General features: G+C 42.2%; 1 protein-coding gene across 1 annotated transcript in view; it reads left to right on the top strand.

Annotated features, from left to right (window-relative positions):
* Nucleotides 1-21,414, top strand: part of LOC135480881 (E3 ubiquitin-protein ligase Midline-1-like) — a 47,905-nt gene that overhangs the window by 12,986 nt on the left and 13,505 nt on the right. The window contains exon 4 of the mRNA XM_064760811.1: nt 332-354. Coding sequence (XP_064616881.1) covers nt 332-354 — 23 coding nt within the window. The remainder of the gene's footprint in view (nt 1-331; nt 355-21,414) is intronic.

Genomic DNA, 21,414 nt, shown 5'->3' on the forward strand with positions numbered 1-21,414 from the left:
TGTCACTCTAGACATAGGGTTTTCATTACCAGATACAAGTTTTTATTACCAGATACAAGTTTTCACACCCCACAAAGCGTTAACTGAAAACAAATGGGTTTAGGGGTTTGACTCGTGATACAGAGGTTTTATTCTGGAGGAATTGTTTTCACCTCCGAAATTAATCCTCGAGGTTCCGGGCAGGGATTTCACTGCAAAGTCAATGGTTTCCCTCCAGGAGTAGAGCTTATTTCCGTGTGACATGAGTTCATTCCCATACAGGATCTTTTGTTTACTGGATGTTTTTAACTCTTTTAGGGAAAATCCTTATGTATGTTCTTTTTCTTTACAGGGCTCAAAACAGTTGAATGAAAGGTAGAGTAAACACGCTTTAACCTCATCAGAAATGGCAGGGGTTTGATGCCCGCGGAAGACAATACTCCTTAGTACTAAAGGGCTAAATTGTATTGTTGTTTTTTCTTGCCGTCTTTCTGCCCGTTTGCCTGTCTGGCCCCATTTCTTGTCATTGCAATTTTTCCGAAGCATGTTTTCATTTATCAAAAGGAAATTCATGAAACGTTGCAGAAATGGTCATTGTAATTCACACATGTGCCCTTTTGCCATTTTAAAACTGTTGGTATATAAAACTGTGTATTAATGATCACTTGTAAAGCGATCACACCTTAAATCATCATGAAATCGCTGAGCCATTTATGAGAAAATTTTGAAGGTTTGCAGGTGTAGTTTTTATAACTCAAAGAGGCCATCTAAGTCCATCTGTTCTTCATTTAATCTATAATTGTTCAGCTGTTCAGCTGTTCATCTGCTATTTTATCTTCTCCTCACCCTGTAGGATTGATGCTCAGTTAACAGATGTAAGAAGTTGTTTGAAGACATATGAAGAAATTGGACCCAAATTACAGAACTTCGTTAGATGTGACCCCGATCTCTACGTGGATCTGATCGTAAAGCAAGGGCCTGCAAGTGCGTTGTCCTTTACCTTTCGAATATAGTCACATATGTCTACTGAGATAAATGATCATTTCGTATGTTATGCTGGCTTCACTCATGAAATAAATTAATAAATAAAATAAACACAAGACGTGTGAGCCTGTCGAATTAGTTGTTACATGTATTGAAACCCCAAGGGTTAAGAATTCCGCGATTTTATCTATTGAACTGCTAGCTATTACAATGATTGTGGAGGGTAAAAGTGGCAATCACCAAAGATTCAACCTCGCAACACAAATACACAAATCGATTGAGAATCTGTTCAGTGTAATTGTGTTTCCTAATTTAATGATTTTATTTTAAACCAATCTGTCACAGATTAGTGCGTGAAATGGACCACGTAGTTTGTCACATAAACGCATTCAGCACCATATATTTCTACGCGTTACGCCACGTTAACCTATCCATGTACTAATTTTTACTACGAGGTTAATGAGGACTGTATGCGGCAGTGGTGTTGATAACCGGGATGACACTGCAGTTCCAAATATGTTTATAGCTGGACACCGTGAATTATGGCACCTTTCGAATTTTTGGATCGTAAAGAATGTCACAAAATGGTCTAGTCCATTAACAAAGTTCTACAACATCAACAACTTTCAACCCAGCAAAAATAGCGAATTCAACAACATAGTAAAAAAAGGAAAGCTATCTGTCGAGTGAAACCAGGTCAAATCTAATCTCTATCACAACCGTAGCCTCTCCGTCAAAAAACCCTTCGCATAACGGCCTGAGAAAATGGACAAAACAGCCCGAGAAAAAATAGACAATCCAGCCCGATACACAAACCTGATTAGTAGCTTGTGAAGTTTCTGTCCAGCACAACCATTTTGAAAAAAAATTCGAAACACTAGACAGAAATTGCCATAATTTTGTTGCAAATGGGCTATCCAGGATCATCCGCAGGTTGCTGAGAGATCTCCTCATGTACGGCCGAAGATAGAGCCAGCATGCTGATTGATTGAATGATTGAATTTTAACGTTACATTGATAATATAATACTTTTTGCCTGTATGCCCAAGTCTATAGCAAGCCTTATTATTGAATAAAGCCAAATATGTTCAAATTTATTCAGCTTCTTTCCGGTTCATTAGAAAGAGTTTTATGTAAAACAGCTCGATTTAATTATGATAGTTTCAAATTACGCAAGACAAGACTCTATGTTATACAGTACTTATTTCCACACTTAGGTTGTCTTTTTTGTTTGTTTGCTTCTAGATTGTTCAGATATTAGGCTATGTTCTCTGATAATGGTCCAAATGTGTACATGTATATGTAACGAGGAACAAATGCGCTCGTCAAATTAACTTGAACTTGAACTATATCAGCCATGTCGTGACGATTTACGTAACAAAGGCGGGGCTGACAAAAGCGTGTGTTATTGACGACTGCGGCATTGTTTCGCCACAGCATCGAAACTTTTATGCCTGTATTACCATGTATGTCTGCCATTTGTATGTTACAGAAGAGAGACTCATCTTTACAATGACTGATAACAAAATGCTGAAGATCACTCACAACGGCTCCATAATAGAGTGCGCGCAGCAGTCCTGCAGCGATTGGTGTCGAGCTTTGACAGACGTTCGTCTCCAGAAGGGCAGACACTACTGGGAAGTGAAGATCCCTGAGCCGTCGCCGATATCATATAGCGATTATTGTTCCTGTTGTGTTGGTGTTGTAATGGAGAGTTGTGGTCGGAATAAGAGTGACCCGGGCAGTGGCCACTGGTGTGTTAAGATACAGCAGATATATGGCTGGCTCAACTTTTTTATCACTGCCCACGGTCAGGTCAGCTCAGCCTATGAAAAATACAAACGTCAGAAGAGACCTCAACACTTCGGCCTGTTACTGAACTGTGATAATCGGTCACTATCAGTGCTGGACCGTTGTAGCAACCAGGTGATGTTCACAGTCGAGAGTTTAGATCTCTCGGAACCACTTATTCCGTTTGTTCAGTTTAAAGGAGTAAAATCGGCGTCTGCTCGTCTTGTAACCGTTGACTCTGTGACGCAACCTAAAGTTCTCAGTGACATGTTCATCACGATCTAGTCACTACATTCGGATCGAGTATATAATTATAAATAAATCTTCAAGACTCAGTATCAGATAAATCGATAACAATAGTTTTTGAGACTTGGTCGATTATCGAGGTTCCCGTGTTGATATACCATGTACATGGATATCTGTTAATGACATGCACTCAGAGGTGTTCATTTCAGAGAACCAAGGCGTGTTTACATTTTCACTTCACCTGACTATCAATATACTGTGACTTGTGATATCTGGTTACTGGGCTGGAAACAGTTATATTGCAAATATACGCATGTTATAGTTAAGTGTATGTGTGATATAATCACTTTTTATTCTATCTTTTATTTCGTATGTTTTCTTTTATCTCGGAATCATTGAACTGTGTTTATCCGATAATTACGTGTACATTTGTAAAGGTAAATAAACACATTCCTTTTAATTACAGTTATCTAGATGGGTAGTGGGTTAACAGAAAAACACCGCTTTATCTGTCAAATTTCCTAACAATATGACATAATTGCAATATGATGTAAACTAAAGACATAAAGCTACCCGTGTGTTTATCATTGATTTATTTATTTATTTAATTGGTGTTTTACGCCGTACTCAAGAATATTTCACTTATACGATGACGGCCAGCATGATGGTGGGTGGAAACCGGGCACAGCCCGGGGGAAACCAACGACCATCCGCAGGTTGCTGTCAGACCTTCCCACTTACGGCCGGAGAGTGTTCATCAATGAGCATAACTATATGTAGCCTGACATATCCCCTGTAGCATTCTATGTGTACATATACCCTGTATAGATGTAGATTACGAACTGATTTTTGTGGGCCTTTAGACGTTTTTTTTCCCTAATATAGCAAATCTGTATAAAGTTGGACGTGTGTCATTTGTCTTACACATTCAATGGTTAGTTGGCCTTTTACTTTCACTTCTGCTGAGAAATTTCTAAATCTGCAAACGCAAAAACCTCTTAACATTTCTGTTCGCAACACTGTGCTGTTGTGAATTATTACTAAACACTTTGGAATGTCATGATGGGAGCAAGGTTGACCTCCGAGATTTCTACGGCCTATTAAATGCGTTAGTGAGTGAGTGCTTGGGGTTTAACGTCGTACCCAGTAATATGCCTCCTTGTTGCAGGACGGATTTCCACCGCTCTTTCATCTATTGCGGCTTCACTGAGACGCCTTACCGAAGGGAAATAAGCAGTCCCGCCCGAGCCATTATACTGATACGGGTCAATTTTTACTAAAGGTTCACAAAGTTGTATGTGCTCATACCTCAACAGAAAGGGTTGGCGTTGAGTCACAGTAACTGTCTTTGACTCTTTCAACTTGAAATTTAATCAGTGTACATTTGAGAGTATAGTAGTGGATATATCTGTCACCTGGTTTTCTCTAACAGGATGCGTATAAAGCATATACTTGCGCCTCAGGCTAAATACCTGTACAGCAAAAAAACATTTGGGGGCCTCCGTGGCCGAGGTGGCTAGCTTGCCAGCGTGGCGGAACAACCCAGGAGACATGCTGGCTTCCTCTCCGCCCGTACATGAGAAGGCCTGCTTGTAGCATGCGGATGGTCGTGGTTTTCCCTCAGCCTCTGCCCGGTTTCCTCCCACCAAAATGCTGGTCGTGGTCGTATAAGTGAAATATTCTTAACTACAGTCTAAACCACTAACCAAAAAGATATTGTTTACGAAATGCAGATTAACAGTGTCGGCATGTTACCGGTCATTTATATTTCAGTGTCAAGAATATTATTTCGATTTATCTGCAACAAGCTTGGTGGCCATTACTATGCTTAGTTGCTTATAAGAGAACAGAATTCTACAAGCGGGTATCATCAATCTTTCGTACAAGATTTTGTATATGCAGCTACTCGGAATATTGTGTACTCCAATATGGGCAGAAGGAAGTTTCCATTTTCGTTTGACTGTGGCTTTATACCTTTTCCTTGCTTAGAGTGGGGAGATACACTGATCAGTTATCTAATTTCTGTGAAATATCAAACAATCTCCTTATTTCTGAAATATTTCCTTTGCCTCAAGGGCGTGTAAGTAAAGCATAGCCATGTGGCTATACAATGCATCTACGTGTCATGACCAACATTGGTATTCTACTCGTAAATCATTAAGTGGCTTCCAAGTAGCTAATTGCAAGATCCATTTCCAAATCAACCTAAAGCAACAGTTCCTAAAGGGATTTGTAAAAAATATATTTATAGACAAAACAAGTAACGTGTAGGAATGAACCATTCAACAGTTTAACATAATGGTATACTGCGTCAAAAACGTGTCGCATTGCGGAGGAGGAGGCGGGGAACCCCCTAGGTGTACTATGGTATATACCACGGTACAGTATCCTCTACAGTATACTATACTATACTGTACTATATTATAGCGTTGGAGCGCGGGCTAAACAAGGCATTGACAGGTGGATAGGTGAAACAAGTCTGCTTGCAGATTGTTTGTGTAATGGCAGCCGTGTTCGATAATTGATTTGATTGATGGTTGTATTGCTCGATCGATAACGGGACTAGAATGACGGTTTGTTTTAAGGCGTTGTGTCTTTTTAGCTTAAATAACCTGCTCTTGTTTCTTTGTTATGGGTTTTCTCGGGTAAGCCAAGGGGCAGGGAGGCCAGACCACACCTATATCTACCCTTGCACACTCACACACGCCGGGACAACACGTACAGGTCCCCAGCAATCTCGCCAGCATCAGCGGCGACGGCATGGGCGGGGGTGGAAGCGGGGTCAGAGCACGCTTGCGGGCAGAGACAAAGACCCTGTTGATGCCACTCTCCATACATTGTACTTACAACAGCGTCCATCCACAAGAACTCAAAGATTCCGCCGAATCAGTTAGTTCAACGTCGGCGATTGCGATGTCACGCCGTCCCCAACAATTCGCATCCTGACTCTCCTCGCTGGTTCGAGCCACACCACCCGTCCGAAGGGCCGTTCTGTGCAGCAACGATGGAGGTTTACTTCGGTGTTTGTGCGAATGCACGAGAAATCTATTAAATGGAAACGTTCCACTCACGCAGGGACAGGAGGCGAGGTTACAGCGGCACAAGACGAGTCTTCACATCTTTGTCAAGAAAAATGTTCTCATGTATAAAAAGGACGCATTTTCTTGGAGCACTACTCCTTTGTTTCTTTTCAGCCCTCGGCGATGCCACTGTGAGAGCCCTCGGGAAAACGGTAATAGAGCAGAAAAATGGCCTTGGTCGAGGCGCGGATCTTAGGCACACCCACGCAGCCGCCACTCGTCTCCACGTATCCTGTTCCAGTAGGGTCAAAACCCTTAACGCGTTCAACCATGAGATGGCATTGATCCTCTGCGACACTACCCTCTCGGACGATGAGAAATCACACCCTTCAAAGGTACAGTGTGTTTCAAGACCAATACGAAGCCGTACAGCACCCAAGTCCCAAGATCCAGCCCGCTTGAGGGCTCAAGATCGCTGAAGGGAGGCGGAGATTTCAGAGAGCGTCCCCATCGCTTTACGCCGAAAGGCTGCTCTGCTTCCCCAGCGTATCAAAGTTCCTTTATGGGATGAACATACAGCGATCGATAGACGGTCCCCGAGAGAAAAATTATCGACATGTTAAACGACGCCTTGCGTGAAAGACAACAATTCCAACCCACGGGTCGGGAGGACCCCGCTCGACGGTTGAGAGCCATGGACATCCGACGGGACTGGGTACGCAACTGAACGTTAAGGGCGACACAGTGCGATCAAAAGATCGCTGGCGCGAGTGGGTGGGCAAAAAGATGGACCACCCCAGTCCAAAAAATTCTCTTGAACACCACGATCTCCACCCGCCCGTTCTCACCCTCCTGTCTTTCAATACACCACACTTCTTGCCTCCCCGTATACCACGTCTTCTGCCTCTACAATCACCACCGCCACCACCACCACGCCAACCCGGCGACTCACTGGGCTACAATAGCTGCGACACGGACTGTATCGCTATGACCCTGACAGGTTGTTTGACCAACATTAACATCGTCTCACGCAGATGATTTGACGTTCAGTTTTGATTATGTGCAGCGGAAATACACCGTGCGATTTCGGGAACAACTAGGGCTCAGTTTCAGGCCGCGTCTGAAGCAGCTCTTGAAGTTGCCGCACAGCTGGCTGATGGGGCCGGTGGATCTGGTACATATCGGTGCAAATGATTTACAGCAACCATGCCAACGCTGTACGTGTAAATGGAACACCGGTGAGTAACCTTTGAAACGACACCCTCTCGAGGGGAGAAGGCAGATTTTGGCCAAAATCGATCGTTATGCCCAGCGCATGGTGAGGGCCAAGGTGGCCAAGGTGAAGGGCCCCCAAGCCTTTAAAATGGAAGCACCGACGCACCTCGACGCAACAAACCACACTCCGCGCCGGATATTTATAGCTAACGACATGGCTTTCCCCATCGCGGAGTGTTGTCCTTCGGTGAACAGTGACTTTGATTTATGGTCTCTGGGATCCCTACAATCCTATCGTCAGCCTGAGCGACGTGGGGCCCGTAGAATTTCTGATCACCAACGCGAACGGTGACAATTAGTTGGACTTGGCCAACACCATGTTGTATGTCAAGGCGAAAATCACCGACGAGGAAAGGGATGTGTCGTAGGCCGGCAAAAGCGTAAGTTCGACCAACCTGTGGAGGCATTCTCTGTAGTAAAAAGTCGACGTCTCCCTGAAAGACAAACACATCACCGCTTCCACTAACATGTACCCGTACCGTGCCTACCTTGAGATATTGTTGTCTTATGGCGGTACAGGGACACCCCCGAAATGTTAGACAGGACGGATGAGAGCAACACCGGCATTTTACAAACAGCTGCAGCTCACGACCCAAAGTGGGTAGGTAGACATGTTTGAGCGCCTGCACTGCCACATGTCGTCACCTGCTCAACAACGTGGCTGTTCAATAACGTGGCTGCTCAACGTCGTCACATATAACGTGGCTGTGTGCGGGCAATGTTGCGTGTATTCCTTAAGGCAGCGGACACGAGGTCGTCCCATGGACTCTATTGTACATTCGTTTGATACGTCGTGCACGACATACCATAACGACTCAATGGTGTTCGATTGGGTGGACCGCAAGTTTGGGCTCCATTACCCGTTTGTATATCTTCGCCATGCCACAGATTTTCACATCCACGTGTCGGTCTTGGTTTGTCACTCTTTTGCCATAGCCGGAATTTCACAACTTCTTCGTTTCACCGATGAGTGACTTGGAAGGGTCAGCGTCCCCTTGTCGCCCGGCTTGGGTGATGGCGTCCGCAAAAACTTGGAAGGCTCGCTCGACCATATACTCCATCCCTTGTTAGATACGGGTCATAACCAACCCGTGAGGTTCCATTGCAGTAACGGGGTGGACAGCAGACGTTTCGTGCCGAACGTACTCCCGATCAACATTCGCCTCGAACAGAGCATGAGGTCAATGGCCCCTGTAAACTCCTCCAAGGTGAGGTCTGTGCCCTCCAGGCTCACGTCAGTGTTTTAAATAAGGATGGGCATTCCGCAGTTCAGTTTGAGATGGACTGGGACGTGGATGTCACATTCGACGATTGACGCCAAACATCTGGCCTTTGGCGACAGCCTCCACCAGCTGAGCTTGCGTCGTGGGCCTTTGCTGTGACGTGCTGTAAGGCGTTCTGGTGCAGGAAAGCGCGCAAGGCGATTTCCTCATGCGAAGAAGCTCGCACTCTCATATGGATTACACCTTGTACCCCTGGGACTGGACGTACGCTCCGTTGTTGTCCATTTCCCCGCGTAGGTCTTGGGGTGTCAACGCTTGTCGGTCGTTGTAGTGTAGATCACCCTGGCGTGTATGATTCATGTGACAGCCGTGGTGGTAGTAATAGCAACCGTTGAACTGGAGGTGGGACGTCCGTCAATATGGGCGAACTCGTCTTCGGGGAGTTTACGAACACCCATCCGTTTCTCCGTGTGGTTGAGCCCGTGGCGGATGGGTACCCCGAGCTGGTGCGACTGCCAGTCGAGCCATTTTTCAGCTAGATGCGTCGCTGTGCCGGAGGGAACGAACTTCTCCCCGTCACGGAGCTTACCTCCCCGTATGTGTGACCTCCAATTTACACTGGAGTATGGGTTTAATGTGGCCTTCTCATGGGTCGTCTTAACTCGGTATCCACCAAAATGCCATTCATCCTCTCTCATAAATCTCCTTATCCTTTAAACATTATTTTGATCACATTAAATAATTAAACCTCTCTATGGCAGAAGTACCTCCATGTTAGCAATTTTATCCAACCACCCAGTCTAACAAAACAATAATTTCAGACACCGGGGTAGCAAAGCAATATTAAGTATTTAGCCCTGTAGTCGAGTTCTTGGCCAGAAGCAATTAAGAACTGATCTAGTCTTTACTGGACTGCTTGTTTGATTAGTTAAATGTCGCTTTCAACAATATTTCTGTTGCATTGTGCCTCTGTAGCAATGTCTTTAGTACTGCCTCGCTACATGATCAGACAGGATGGTTAGTCACCAGACACTTAGCTGAATACAGGGCTATCTCTTCGTTTCATGGTCAGTGCTAAGTGTAAAGTGAACTGGCCTTTAACCCGATTAGCCGCTAAGGACATTGACTTGATCTGAGTGACTTAGGTAAATCACCAATATCTCGTAAATCCGTAACAAATTTCCACGCTTGACTCACAGGTTGGTATGTGTTTTGGGTGGAGGACAAGTGGACTTCAAAGAATGTACGGTGAGAGAAAATTTTGGTTCAAATGACTCAAGAGTTATACAATTGAGCTAATTCAACTCAGGAACCTGAGTCATATGACCAGATGGGATCACCAGTCATGGAACGTATCTGGTTATATTCTAGCCTGATTTGGCTCGTTGGAAAACTTGCTTGACCCTTTCTTGACTCTGCTGATTAAGCAAAGTCGTATATCATAGCTCCTAAAGACTGCTGTCGATAGCTTACTGCAGCCAGTGGCAGTGGCGTAGTTGAATGGCGTAGATCAGAGAAACAAAGGTATTCTTACGTACATGTAAGTGACGTCAAACGTATAGTTTCGTATACCATTATAACTGGATGACCACCTCGTCATGCCTGCTGTGGTCTCAACTCTGTATCATGCGCATGCTAACGTATTGACTGTAGAATGGGTAATCCATATTATCTTGTATGTTTATTGTGTTCCAGTGACGAGTTGTAATTACATTTTCATTTCGATTTTCTCACTAATTTAAAAAATCATTCCTTGTTGCATTGTGTGTTGCACCATAAAACTGTGACTCCGTAAAGAAAATGGCAAAAATGCCATTCTCCAACTGTTGTCTGAATGGGCACAAGAATGTTGGCCATAACCCACCAATGATCCTCCCTTTTAGTGAAACATCCTATTGTTTTTGGAAATGCTGCATATATTCTATCCTTTAAGAGATGCAGCAAGTTTTCTATCCTCTTAAAAATGCTATATTGCAACAAATAACATTGAAAGATGGGCATATCATGTATGCAGTTGTTCTACTTTTAATCCCTTACTCTGTATTGCTTTTTCAAGCCAATAGTGTAGCAGTAAAAATAAATCCGTGGTTAAAGTGAAATTGCCTTTCATTTATTCCCCTAAAACGTTCCTTGTGTCTTCCCAATATCTCTGAAAACTGTAGACCGCTAATTTTTGCATGATTTCGTCATAAAGTTCGTACTTTATACATACCTTCTTAATTCTTTGGCGGTTTGTGTCAAACGGCGTTTTGAGAATTCGCCTTGCGATTGTTCACTTCATTGATGGCTGGTGTAATAACGCCCGATGAATAAAAAAATGAATGTATCTAATCTGTTACATGTGTTCTGGGCTTCTCTCGCATTACATGTATCACTCACCAGAAACAGCCTTTATTTAACTCGGAGACAACACATTTATATTCTATTTGATTTTTTTTTTGATTGTTGTTTTACGCCGTACTCAAGAATATTTCACTTATACGACGGCGGCCAGCATTATGGTGGATGGAAAACGGGCAGAACCCAGGGGAAACCCACGAGCATCCGCAGGTTGCTGGTAGGCCTTCCCACGTACGGCCGGAGAGGAAGCCAGCATAGGCTGGTCTTGAACTCACAGCGACCGCATTGGTGAGAGGCTTCTGGGTCACTACGCTGCGCTAGCGCGCCAATAGGCCCCTATTCTATTTGACGCTGAATGGGTATATAAGTGCATTAAACCAGGAGAATGCAGATACAAACCACTTTACTAGGTGCATGACAACCCTCCTAACTTAAAGCCACAGTCTGTCTACTGTGATTTGAATTCGAGCACTTGTTGAACACAAAACTATAGACAAAACATGAAAACACAGATGATGTTTCTCTTTGTTACATGAATCAAAACTTTTATACATTACAAATAGAGAGAACATACGCTGAAGCCATGGACAGTTTAAACTCCTGGAAAAAATTCCCTTGAGGCTGTCAGAAAAAGACATTCAAGCACCAGTTTAAGGGCTCGGGAGGGGCGCCTTACTTTCCTTCGGTAAGGCCCCCGAGTGAAGCAACACTAGATAAAAGAGCGGTGGAAATCCGTCCTGCAACAAGGAGGCACATTACATGCACTCTAAGGACCCCTTCCTCGTCATATGACTGAAAACTTGTTAAGTACGACATTAAACCCCAAGCACTCACTTTGGAATGTGCAGCCAGTAATAAAGACCTGGGAATGCAGTTGGGGGAAATGGAGTCAACACAACGGTCGTGTCAAAAGTTATTATCTTGTCCTGAGGTGGAGTTTTTACAGGTAAATAAAAACTGTGCCTATGTGTAATTGTTACACTTAGACAGAGTACGGGCTAATATTATATGACTTTGCACTGTTCAGTTTTAAGGCGATTTTTCATATGATATAATCAATCTTTACCTGCTCCTGTATTTTCCATACGTTTTTCACACTTCTTAACTAGAGATGTGACTAAATTATCCATAATTAAGCAACAGCAAGACAAATAGGAAAACTAAACCTACACGCTTGTCGTCTATAAGTGTAACACAAATCTTTAAAAAAAGTATATGTAGAGAATTGTTGTTTATCAATACTTTCTCTGAGGATAATACTGAAAATAATTGGAAGCCTTTGAGAAATGGAAAATTCATAAATATCAGTGGTCGCTCTCAGCGCAAGTCCGGGACATGCTGGCTTAATCTCCGGCCACACTTGGGAAGGCCTGAGAGACACCTCCGGACGGCGTGGTCGTGGGTTTCCCACGGGCTGTGCACGGTTTCCTCCCACCATTATCCTGGCCGGCATCGTATATGGGAAATATTTGTGAGTATGCCTTAAAACAGCAATCAAATAAATAAATATCATTTTGGAAAGCACTAGTGAAGCCCTTAACCAAAATAGTGTAAACCAACTCCGTTTCATGGTCTGATTTGAATTATACCAGTCCTGAAGGTATTTTTAGATGCAAAATTTAGGTTTACTTGTCTGGTGACAACAAAGTTTTGATTTATTTGATTTCTTTTAACTGGAGTTTTACGACATACTCAAGAATATTTGACTTATGTGCGACGTGGGATGAAACTGGGCAAAGCTTGAAGTAAACCCTCGACCATCCGCTGGTTTCTGCAAGACATTCTCATGTACTTGTGATGAAGTACTGCAATTGTAAGGACAGGTGTTATGGTGACTGTGGTGGTGATGTCACACCCAGCTATATACAAGACAGACCTCACATAGGACCTCAACACCTCGGTCTGTTTTTGAGCTGTGATTACAGATCACTGGCAGTTCTAGACCATGATATTAAGCAGGTGATGTTCACAGTCAAAGGTTAAAATCTCTCTGATCCAGTGGTGCCATTTGTTGAGTTTACCACAGTAAAATCGGCATCTGCTTGTCTTGTAACTGGTACCTCTGTGACGCTACCTGGAGTTCTCAGTGACATATTCATCACGATGTAGCTACTAGATTCTGATCAAGTACCTAGTTATAATTAAGTCTTATACTGCGTATCAGGTAAACCGATAATAATGAGTTTTGAGACTTGGTCTAGTATCTTGTTATCTTGTCGGTTTTTCCCCCGCCTAGATATATGAGTATATATTAATGTCTTATTAATGCCATGCACCCAGAGCTGTTTATTTCAGAGGATCACGAGGTGTTCACGTGTGACATATTAAACCAACATCAGTGTACGATGACATGTGATATGTTATTAATGATTTGGAAAGAGAAATTGCTCAGTTAGTCATAGTTAAACTGTAATTTTTGTGTCGCAAAATATCAGCAAGGAATAACCTCAGTGAATTCTATATGTGACTGTTTTGGTTTAGGTATTAAACGTGTTACATGTACCACATTTATAAAAATGATTGAAACGTGTAATTGTACTTCTGTTACACAAAGCTGTTCTTATAGTTTGTACACAATTTCTGTCGCTAGTGTAACTGGTGTTAAACAGGCTATTGTAAGCATGCGCGCACTCGTGGTTACCTAGACATTTCCTTTCGTCTGCTGCTGGATGAATATAAATGCATCTTGATTTGTTAAAGGTGGCTTTCGTCGACTAGTGGTAGCGTGCTAGCGGAGCAGAACGACCCACTATTGCGGTCGCTGTGAGTTCAAGCCCAGCTCATGACGGCCCCTCTTCGGTCGTACGTGTGAAGGTTTGCCAGTAAAATGCTACCACCATAAGGCTAGGCACCGTGATACAAATAAAATTTCCGTAAGCATAACGTCAAACATAAATCAATCAATCAAATAAATAAATAAATAAATAAGTGAGCCCCCCACCGTCATAGAACCTTGGCGGAGGATGCAACCCACATTTTTATGGAACCTCGGTGGAGGGCGTAAGAGTGAAATTCACATCTTGATTGAACCTTGGCGCAGAATGTAAAGTGAAACTCACAGCTTCATGGAACCCTAACAAATGATATAAAAGTGAAACTCACACCTTCATAGATTTTTTTTTGATTGGTGTTTTACGCCGTACTCAAGAATATTTCACTTATACGACTGCGGCCAGCATTATGGTGGACGGAAACCGGGCAGAACCCGGGGGAAACCCAGGACCATCCGCAGGTTGCTGTCAGACCTTCCCACCTACGACAGGAGAGGAAGCCAGCATGATCTGCTCTTGAACTCACAGAGACCGCATTGGTGAGAGACTCCTGGGTAAGCATGCGCGCTTGCGCGCTAACCAACTGAGCCACAGAGGCCCCCACACCTTCATAGAATCTTTGCGGAGGATGTATAAGCGAAACTCACACGATCATAGAGCCGTGGCAGAGAATGAAATGAAAATGTGAAACCCACCTTCAGAGAGCCTTGGCGGAGGATGTAAATGAGGAACCCACACGTTTACAGAACCTTGGCGAAAGATGTCACGGTGAAACGTACACCTGTGGAGAAGCACATGAAAACTCAAAGTAAACCAAAGTAAGTCTAATCTGGTGTAAATGATTCTAAAATTGAAAGGAGCACGACATAAAACACGAATCAAATAAAAAAATAAATAATTACATCAATAAGAACTGATAATGAAAAGAAAACAGCGACGACATTGTGATAGTTGGCAACAGGTGAAATCCTTTGTCAGTTTAAACCATGCAGTTAGAACCCTACGTGCACTCTGACTGTTCAGGTAAATGCCTAAAGGACAAGACCAACGAATTTCAAGTTGGTTTCAGTTGTTTTAGACCTACATCCATTTAAATCAGTTTTAATATAAAGGAATAATTAACTAAATTCCAAACCGGAAGTGACACTTTTGTTACATGTAAGGAGTAAGAATATAACATTACTGTCAGCATACACTGTCTTGTAAAATAATCAGTAATCAAGGAACATTACACTGCACAGGCCTGTAACTTGTACGTACAGATCAAAACCACTGTGAGCAAGATATGAATTTATGCAGGTTGATATGATCAACAATTAATCAACTGACGGTACATTATACATCCCCATGATGGACGGACCCGAAAGTACAAGTAAATCTACACTACAACTCTGCCTTATCGTCAAACGGTGTGCTGATAGTAATGAATTAATCCCTTAATCTCTTATATTAAAACTGACTTAACTGACAGTAGTAATGAATTAATCCATTAATCTCTTATATTAAAACTGACTTAACTGGGCGTGAGTCTTATGTTACGGAACCGACATGGAACAAAGCAAAATTCTGTCTTAATTCGTTGGTCTTGTCTTTTAAGAAATATAAATTTAAACACCCCTTATCACCAAGACAAGGACCGCTTCGGTGGCCTAATGGTAAGAACGTAATAGTCGGGTCTGGTCAAACCAAAGACTTTAAAATTGGTACTTGTTGTTGCCTTGCTTGGAAGTGAGCACTAATAGGTTAAAGCATGGAACTGGTTGGCCCGGTGTCAGTATAATGTGACCTGGTAGGGTGTTATGCCTGGTATTTTTAGTTGTCATCGCATATGGGTGTGAATTTAAAATCCCTCGGGGAATAGAACGATATTTATTGGAAAGAGGGTAGAAATAAAGAATAGTAAATAAATATTAAATCTAAAGATAACACAGGACACGTATAGTGTAGCACAGGAGCTGCATGTATAGCCTACCGGACCGTATTTTCAGTGTTGGTGGAAATGCCTGGACAAAGTCTGAAGTCTGGCCAGAGATGTCAGTGTCATAAACCGGAACGTCAACGTCATCCAATATGGGTTCAAACTGATTTCAATTTCAAACTTATACAGGAAAGCTATGCTCAGGTTGGCCAAATAATGACGATCGGAAAGCGCATTAGATATATTGTTTATGGTGGATTTATTATTCAAGCCATTATTACGTTTCTCAGAAGGTCTCTCGGTTAACATACTGTTCAAACAGGTTATACCCTTTATATAATTAGGACCAGGAGTTAAATCTGGACACTAATCCTTTAACTGACAACTTACTGTTAAGTCATGCCCATAGGAGTCTGCCTGTTATGTCATATCATACACTACGCAATAATCAGTTCATCATTATACATGTTTACACTGTCAATTCTGTCTCACTGGCACTTAAACAACGTCATACATGTTTAGTGAATGGCTTATCATAGTAGACATGTTTGTTAATTTTGCCTTTCTGTTCTCTTTAACTAAACCGAGCCTCACATGGCACAATTCTCCTAAGGATGACTTATTTAAACTCGAAATATTGAGATCGTCAATATGAATTTATTCGTTACCGTGCTTATTCGTTTAGAGTTTTACTAATTCATATGGTTAAAAGTAGCAACATAAACGCCCCATAGTGACATGAACTAAGTACAATTAGGAATAAAAATGCAGTGATGAAAATCTGTGCAAACTATAAGAAGAGCACTGTATTTGCTGTCATATTCTTCACTGGACATAACATATTGCTGGGTAGAAAGTGGTCCTAACAAAGCAGTGTGAAACTACATGAATGTTAATGAATGAAGGGGAAATAACCCAATGGCTCGTCTCCCTTACAAAGATCGCTTGAACTTCCTAGATGACAATATTTTCGTTTTCAGTCGACGGCGATTTAGTGAGCTGTGACGTAGAGAAGAGATTGTACCTGTAAAGGTAAGAACTGGGCGTGTCCATATTCGTTAAAGAGAAAAACATTATTCTTATGGAATGAGTTTTGTACAAGTGTGTAGTTTATTTGTGTGAATACATTTATTTGATATCTTAGGTAGAATAGATAGACCAATTGAATAACCCGATCTGTCACTCCTCTACTGTTGTATAAGACTACAAGTGCCCTGGTAAAACCAAACTGTCAACCGCCTGCCCCACTGGTCTGCCAGCAGGTAGGCCTTAGAAAATCCAAGTCGTATGTACCTTAGTACCAGCTATAGTACTAGCTATACTTAAATGCAGCACAACACAGTAGAAACCATCGATTATGTGTTAAAAACAATGCCGTGAAGTCAGAACCTTGTACACGTAGTTAACCAGTTATAAGTGACGCCTATGTTGACCTACATTTTCAGTCCTAAGGTAACAATGTATGGTATATAGCCGGAGTGTATAGTATCGGCTATCTCCACTTGCAGAATATGCGCTAATAACATATTTATTGATCTTTTTGGTTTGTGTTTATTTATTTGCTATTTAACGCCATGCTCAGAGTTTTCCACTCGTGCGTTAGCATGGTTGGAAAAAACTACGGTGGCTGTTTCACCTGAGTGAAAAGTGTTTTCATCTGGGTGAGAAAATTCTTACCTCCATGAGAAAGTTCTCACCTGGATGAAAGAGTCCACATTGCAGAGAAAGGCATTTTAACCACAGATACATGCTAATTATAATAACGTTACACAAACGGCTTTGACGCAGCCAGGAGTGCGCCATCATATGTCTATTGTCACAAGATTTGCTTGATCCATGCTCTGTTCCAAGGGCCTTGAACTTCTTTGAACCAGAACAATCGGGTATGGCGAAAGTGTCCACCCGGAAAAGAAACTTTTCACTTAGATGAGAACCTTTTTACGTAGGTGAAAACATTTTCACAGTGGTGAGAACCCCCTCCACCAGGTGAAAACATTTTCACACAGGTGACAACCTGTGGGGAGAAGCCACGGCATCGCTAAAGGCGAAACTACTGACATAAATCAGCTGCGAATCTTCGCCAGGTGGATTTGAACCTGCAAACACATTTGTCAAGTGGTCTTGGAAACGTTCAGTCTGTTCTGCTGGTCCACTTGCCAATGGCCGTTATATAAGGCTTAATGTTCAGATTTTCTTTCTCCAGATGGAGAGAGTTAAAATGGATTAGTTGTGGATATGCAGTACTTCCTCCCGTCTTAATGACTTGACATTTACATACACTCTGACACGGTGTCATTGTTGCTGTGCTGATGTAGTAAACATGTATCAATAACACAGCGTCACATATGTTATGGTTTACCGTATGGCTGTAAGGAAATGTCCAGGTAACCACGACTGTGCGCATGTTCATAATAACCTGTTTACCGGCTGTCACACCAGGGATAGAAATTGTGTACAAACTATAAGAAGAGCTTTGTGTCACAAAAGTACAATTACACGTTTCTATATCATTTTGTATAAATGTTGTACATGTACCACGCCTAATGCCAAAATTAAAATAGTCCCAGTTAGAGTTCACTGACGGTATTCCCTGCTTATATTTTGCACTGTATTTGCTGTCATATTCTTCACTGGACATCACATATTGCTGGATCGAAAGTGGTCCTGACAAAGCAGTGTGAAACTACATGAATGTTAATGAATGAAGTGGAAATAACCCAAGGGTTTATCTCCCTTACAAAGATCGCTTAAACTTCCTAGATGACAATATTTTCGTTTTAAGTCGACGGCGATTTAGCGAGCTGTGACGTAGAGAAGAGATTGTACCTGTAAAGGTAAGAACTGGGCGTGTCCATGTTGGTTAAAGTGAAAAACATTAATCTGATGGTATGAGTTTTGTACAAGTGTGTAGTTTACCTGTGTGAATACATTTATATGATATGTTACAATAGATAGATCAATTAAATAACCCGATCTGTCACTCCTCTACTGTTGTATAGGCCTACAAGTACCGTGATAAAACCAAGCTGGCAACAGCCTGTCCTATTAGTCTGTCAGCAGGTAGGCCTTAGAAAATCCTAGTCGTATGACCCTTAGTTCCAGCTATACTTAAATGTAGCACTACACAGTAGAAACCATCGATTTTTTGTTAGAAACCATGCCGTGAAGTCAGAACCTTGGACACGTATTTACCAGTTATAAATGACGCATATGGTGACCTACATCTTCAGTCCTCAGGTAACATTGTCTGGTATACAGCCCGAGTGTATAGTATCGACCATCTCCAATTGCAGAATATGCGCTAATAACATATTTATTGATCTTTTTGGTTTGTGTGTATTTATTTGATTTCTCTTTAGCGCCATGCTCAGAATTTTCCACTCGTGCGTTTGCATGGTTGGAGGAACTTGCGGTGGCTATTTAACCTGAGTGAAAAGTGCTTTAATCTGGGTGAAAACATTCTTACCTCCATGAGAAAGTTCTCACCTGGATGCAAAAGTCCAGAAAGCAGAGAATAGCATTTTCACCAGAGATGCATGGCAGTTATAGGAAAGTTACACAAACAGGCTTGACGCAGCCAGGAGTAGAAGTGTGATCATATATTTATTGTCACAAGATTTGCATGATCCACGCTCTATTCCAAGGGCCTTGTTTGAACCAGAAGAAGGCCTCGGGTATAGCGTGAGTATGCACCCAGGTGAGAACCTTTTCACCCAGGTGAGAGCCTTTTCACCCAGGTGAGACCATTTTCACCCAGGTGAAAACCTTTTCCCTTGGGTGAGAACCTTTTCACACAGGTGAGAACCTTTTCAACCAGGTCACAACCTGTGTCGCTAAAAAATCAACTTCTGACATAAAGCCGCTGCGTATGCCCTGATTGTAGTCCACCCGTTTACAGTTGCCTCTTCTCTTGATGATAGGAAAAGTATTCCCCGAAGCCTTGTAATATAGAATGTACAAAGTCTTTTCGTCACATTCTTTCTCACCAGTTTCCTGTTTGGAGAATTTGCTAGACTTTTTTCCCTTCATGTTCTAATCGATAAGGCAATTTTTTTTGCTTGTGTAGTGGTACTACTGATTTCACGTAAAGCTCTGTTCTCATGCTGACACTAATATACCATAAACTCTTTTTTCCATAGAACACACGCAGAAGAATGGCTAAATCCCTGCAAACAGTAGAAGATGAGCTGAGTTGCTCCATCTGTATGGATATTTTTCGGGAACCGGTTTCTCTACCGTGCCACCATAGTTTCTGTCGAGAATGTCTGAGACTGTTTGCAGATAAGAGTAACTCCTCTGTTACTGAATCCAGTGGCCGACAGATCAACTGCCCTGTGTGTCGCTCACCCACTGTTTTGACGGACGAGGATGTAAATGCTCTCCCAGTCAACACCGAATTATGTGGAAAGGTGGAGGACTTCGGTCAACAAGACAAACTAACAGAAGACACCCCAATGTGCTCAATGTGTGAGGAGACCAGCATGTCACCGGCCGCCATGTTCTGTTCTAATTGCGACGGGTTTTTCTGTCAGCAATGTCTTACAACAATGCATCCTATGAAGGGACCGTTCAAGCGGCACACAGTGAAATCTGTAAACGAGATCTTAGCCCAGAGCTCTGCAGAGGAATCGGAAATTTTGGACACAAAATCTGAGTCAGATTACAAGTCAGAGTGTGACAAGCACAGTCAGTTTCTGTCCATTTACTGTGTACCTTGCAACGACGTGATCTGTCCTGGTTGCCTTGGAGATCATCCTGGACACAGCTATCTGGACATAGAGACAGCGGCAGAAAACGATAAGGTAAAAGATAAACAGATGTAAATTCTACGCTTCCGCTTGTCTCTTTTTTTCTAAGAATGTGGTTCATGCTCCATTACCGGTTGGTGAAGCCTAAGTAAGCTTTGCCATGTTGCTAGGGGGCGTGTAAATTGCTACTATTTATGTACTTACATGAACAGTCAGAATAAAACCCAGGCTAAATTGGTAAATTGACAAGCGGCAGTATTTCACCGGTTATGTTTGATCATTTGCCAGCTCTCAAACTGTCCTCGCTGTTTTAATTTTACTTTTTTTTAGAAAGTGTCCAACACAGTCTTCACTTGGAAGTGGTCACATAATACAGCAGACATTTATTCTGTTTGAGCGTGCATGTTCGGTTGTATAGAGTCCACTCCAGAAAGATTTCTGAAGAGCAATTTGATTCAAGCTTCACAAACACATCGTCACCTATCCTAATAATATTTGTTATCATCTCTTGTATCCCAGCTTTAATTTCTGATACTGGAGACAATTTATTTCTTTTTTTGCAGTTAGACAAAATACACATCAGAAATTCAGGAGGCCTCTTTAGCCAACCGGTCGCCAATTTAATTTAATGTTGAAAAATAAGATTTTTTTCTGTAATCCTTTAAGCTAACCAGATCTGACCCCCCCTGTTGTATCCCGTGTTACCATTTACACGATTCTGTGGGTGGAAGAAACCTGGACCCCAGATCCTTAATAAGCTGTGTTTTCCATATGATTCTTATGGTGGAAGGCAATCTGTGTATAGTACACCTCAAGTGAGACTGTACAAAAGAACGGCTGTTGACTGCTATAGGCCACTAAAGTTCTGGAAACATAGATTATACGTATAATATCACATGTACATTTATTAGTAGTAGGTTGTGTGTATACTATAGTGGGAACTTTTTTTATTATACAGGCGACATTTGAGGACAAAGCTGGCCAACTGAAAACAGTCATAGAGTCAGCAGAAAAGGTTCTGATAAGATGTGGGCAACTGTGTCATAGTATCAAGGTTTGTATTTTTGTTCTCAAATAAGAAACAAAGTATCATGGGTCGGGTTATTGCATTCAAGATAG

Source organism: Liolophura sinensis, chromosome 13 (genome assembly GCF_032854445.1).
Source record: "Liolophura sinensis isolate JHLJ2023 chromosome 13, CUHK_Ljap_v2, whole genome shotgun sequence".
NCBI classification, from domain to species: Eukaryota; Metazoa; Mollusca; class Polyplacophora; order Chitonida; family Chitonidae; genus Liolophura; species Liolophura sinensis.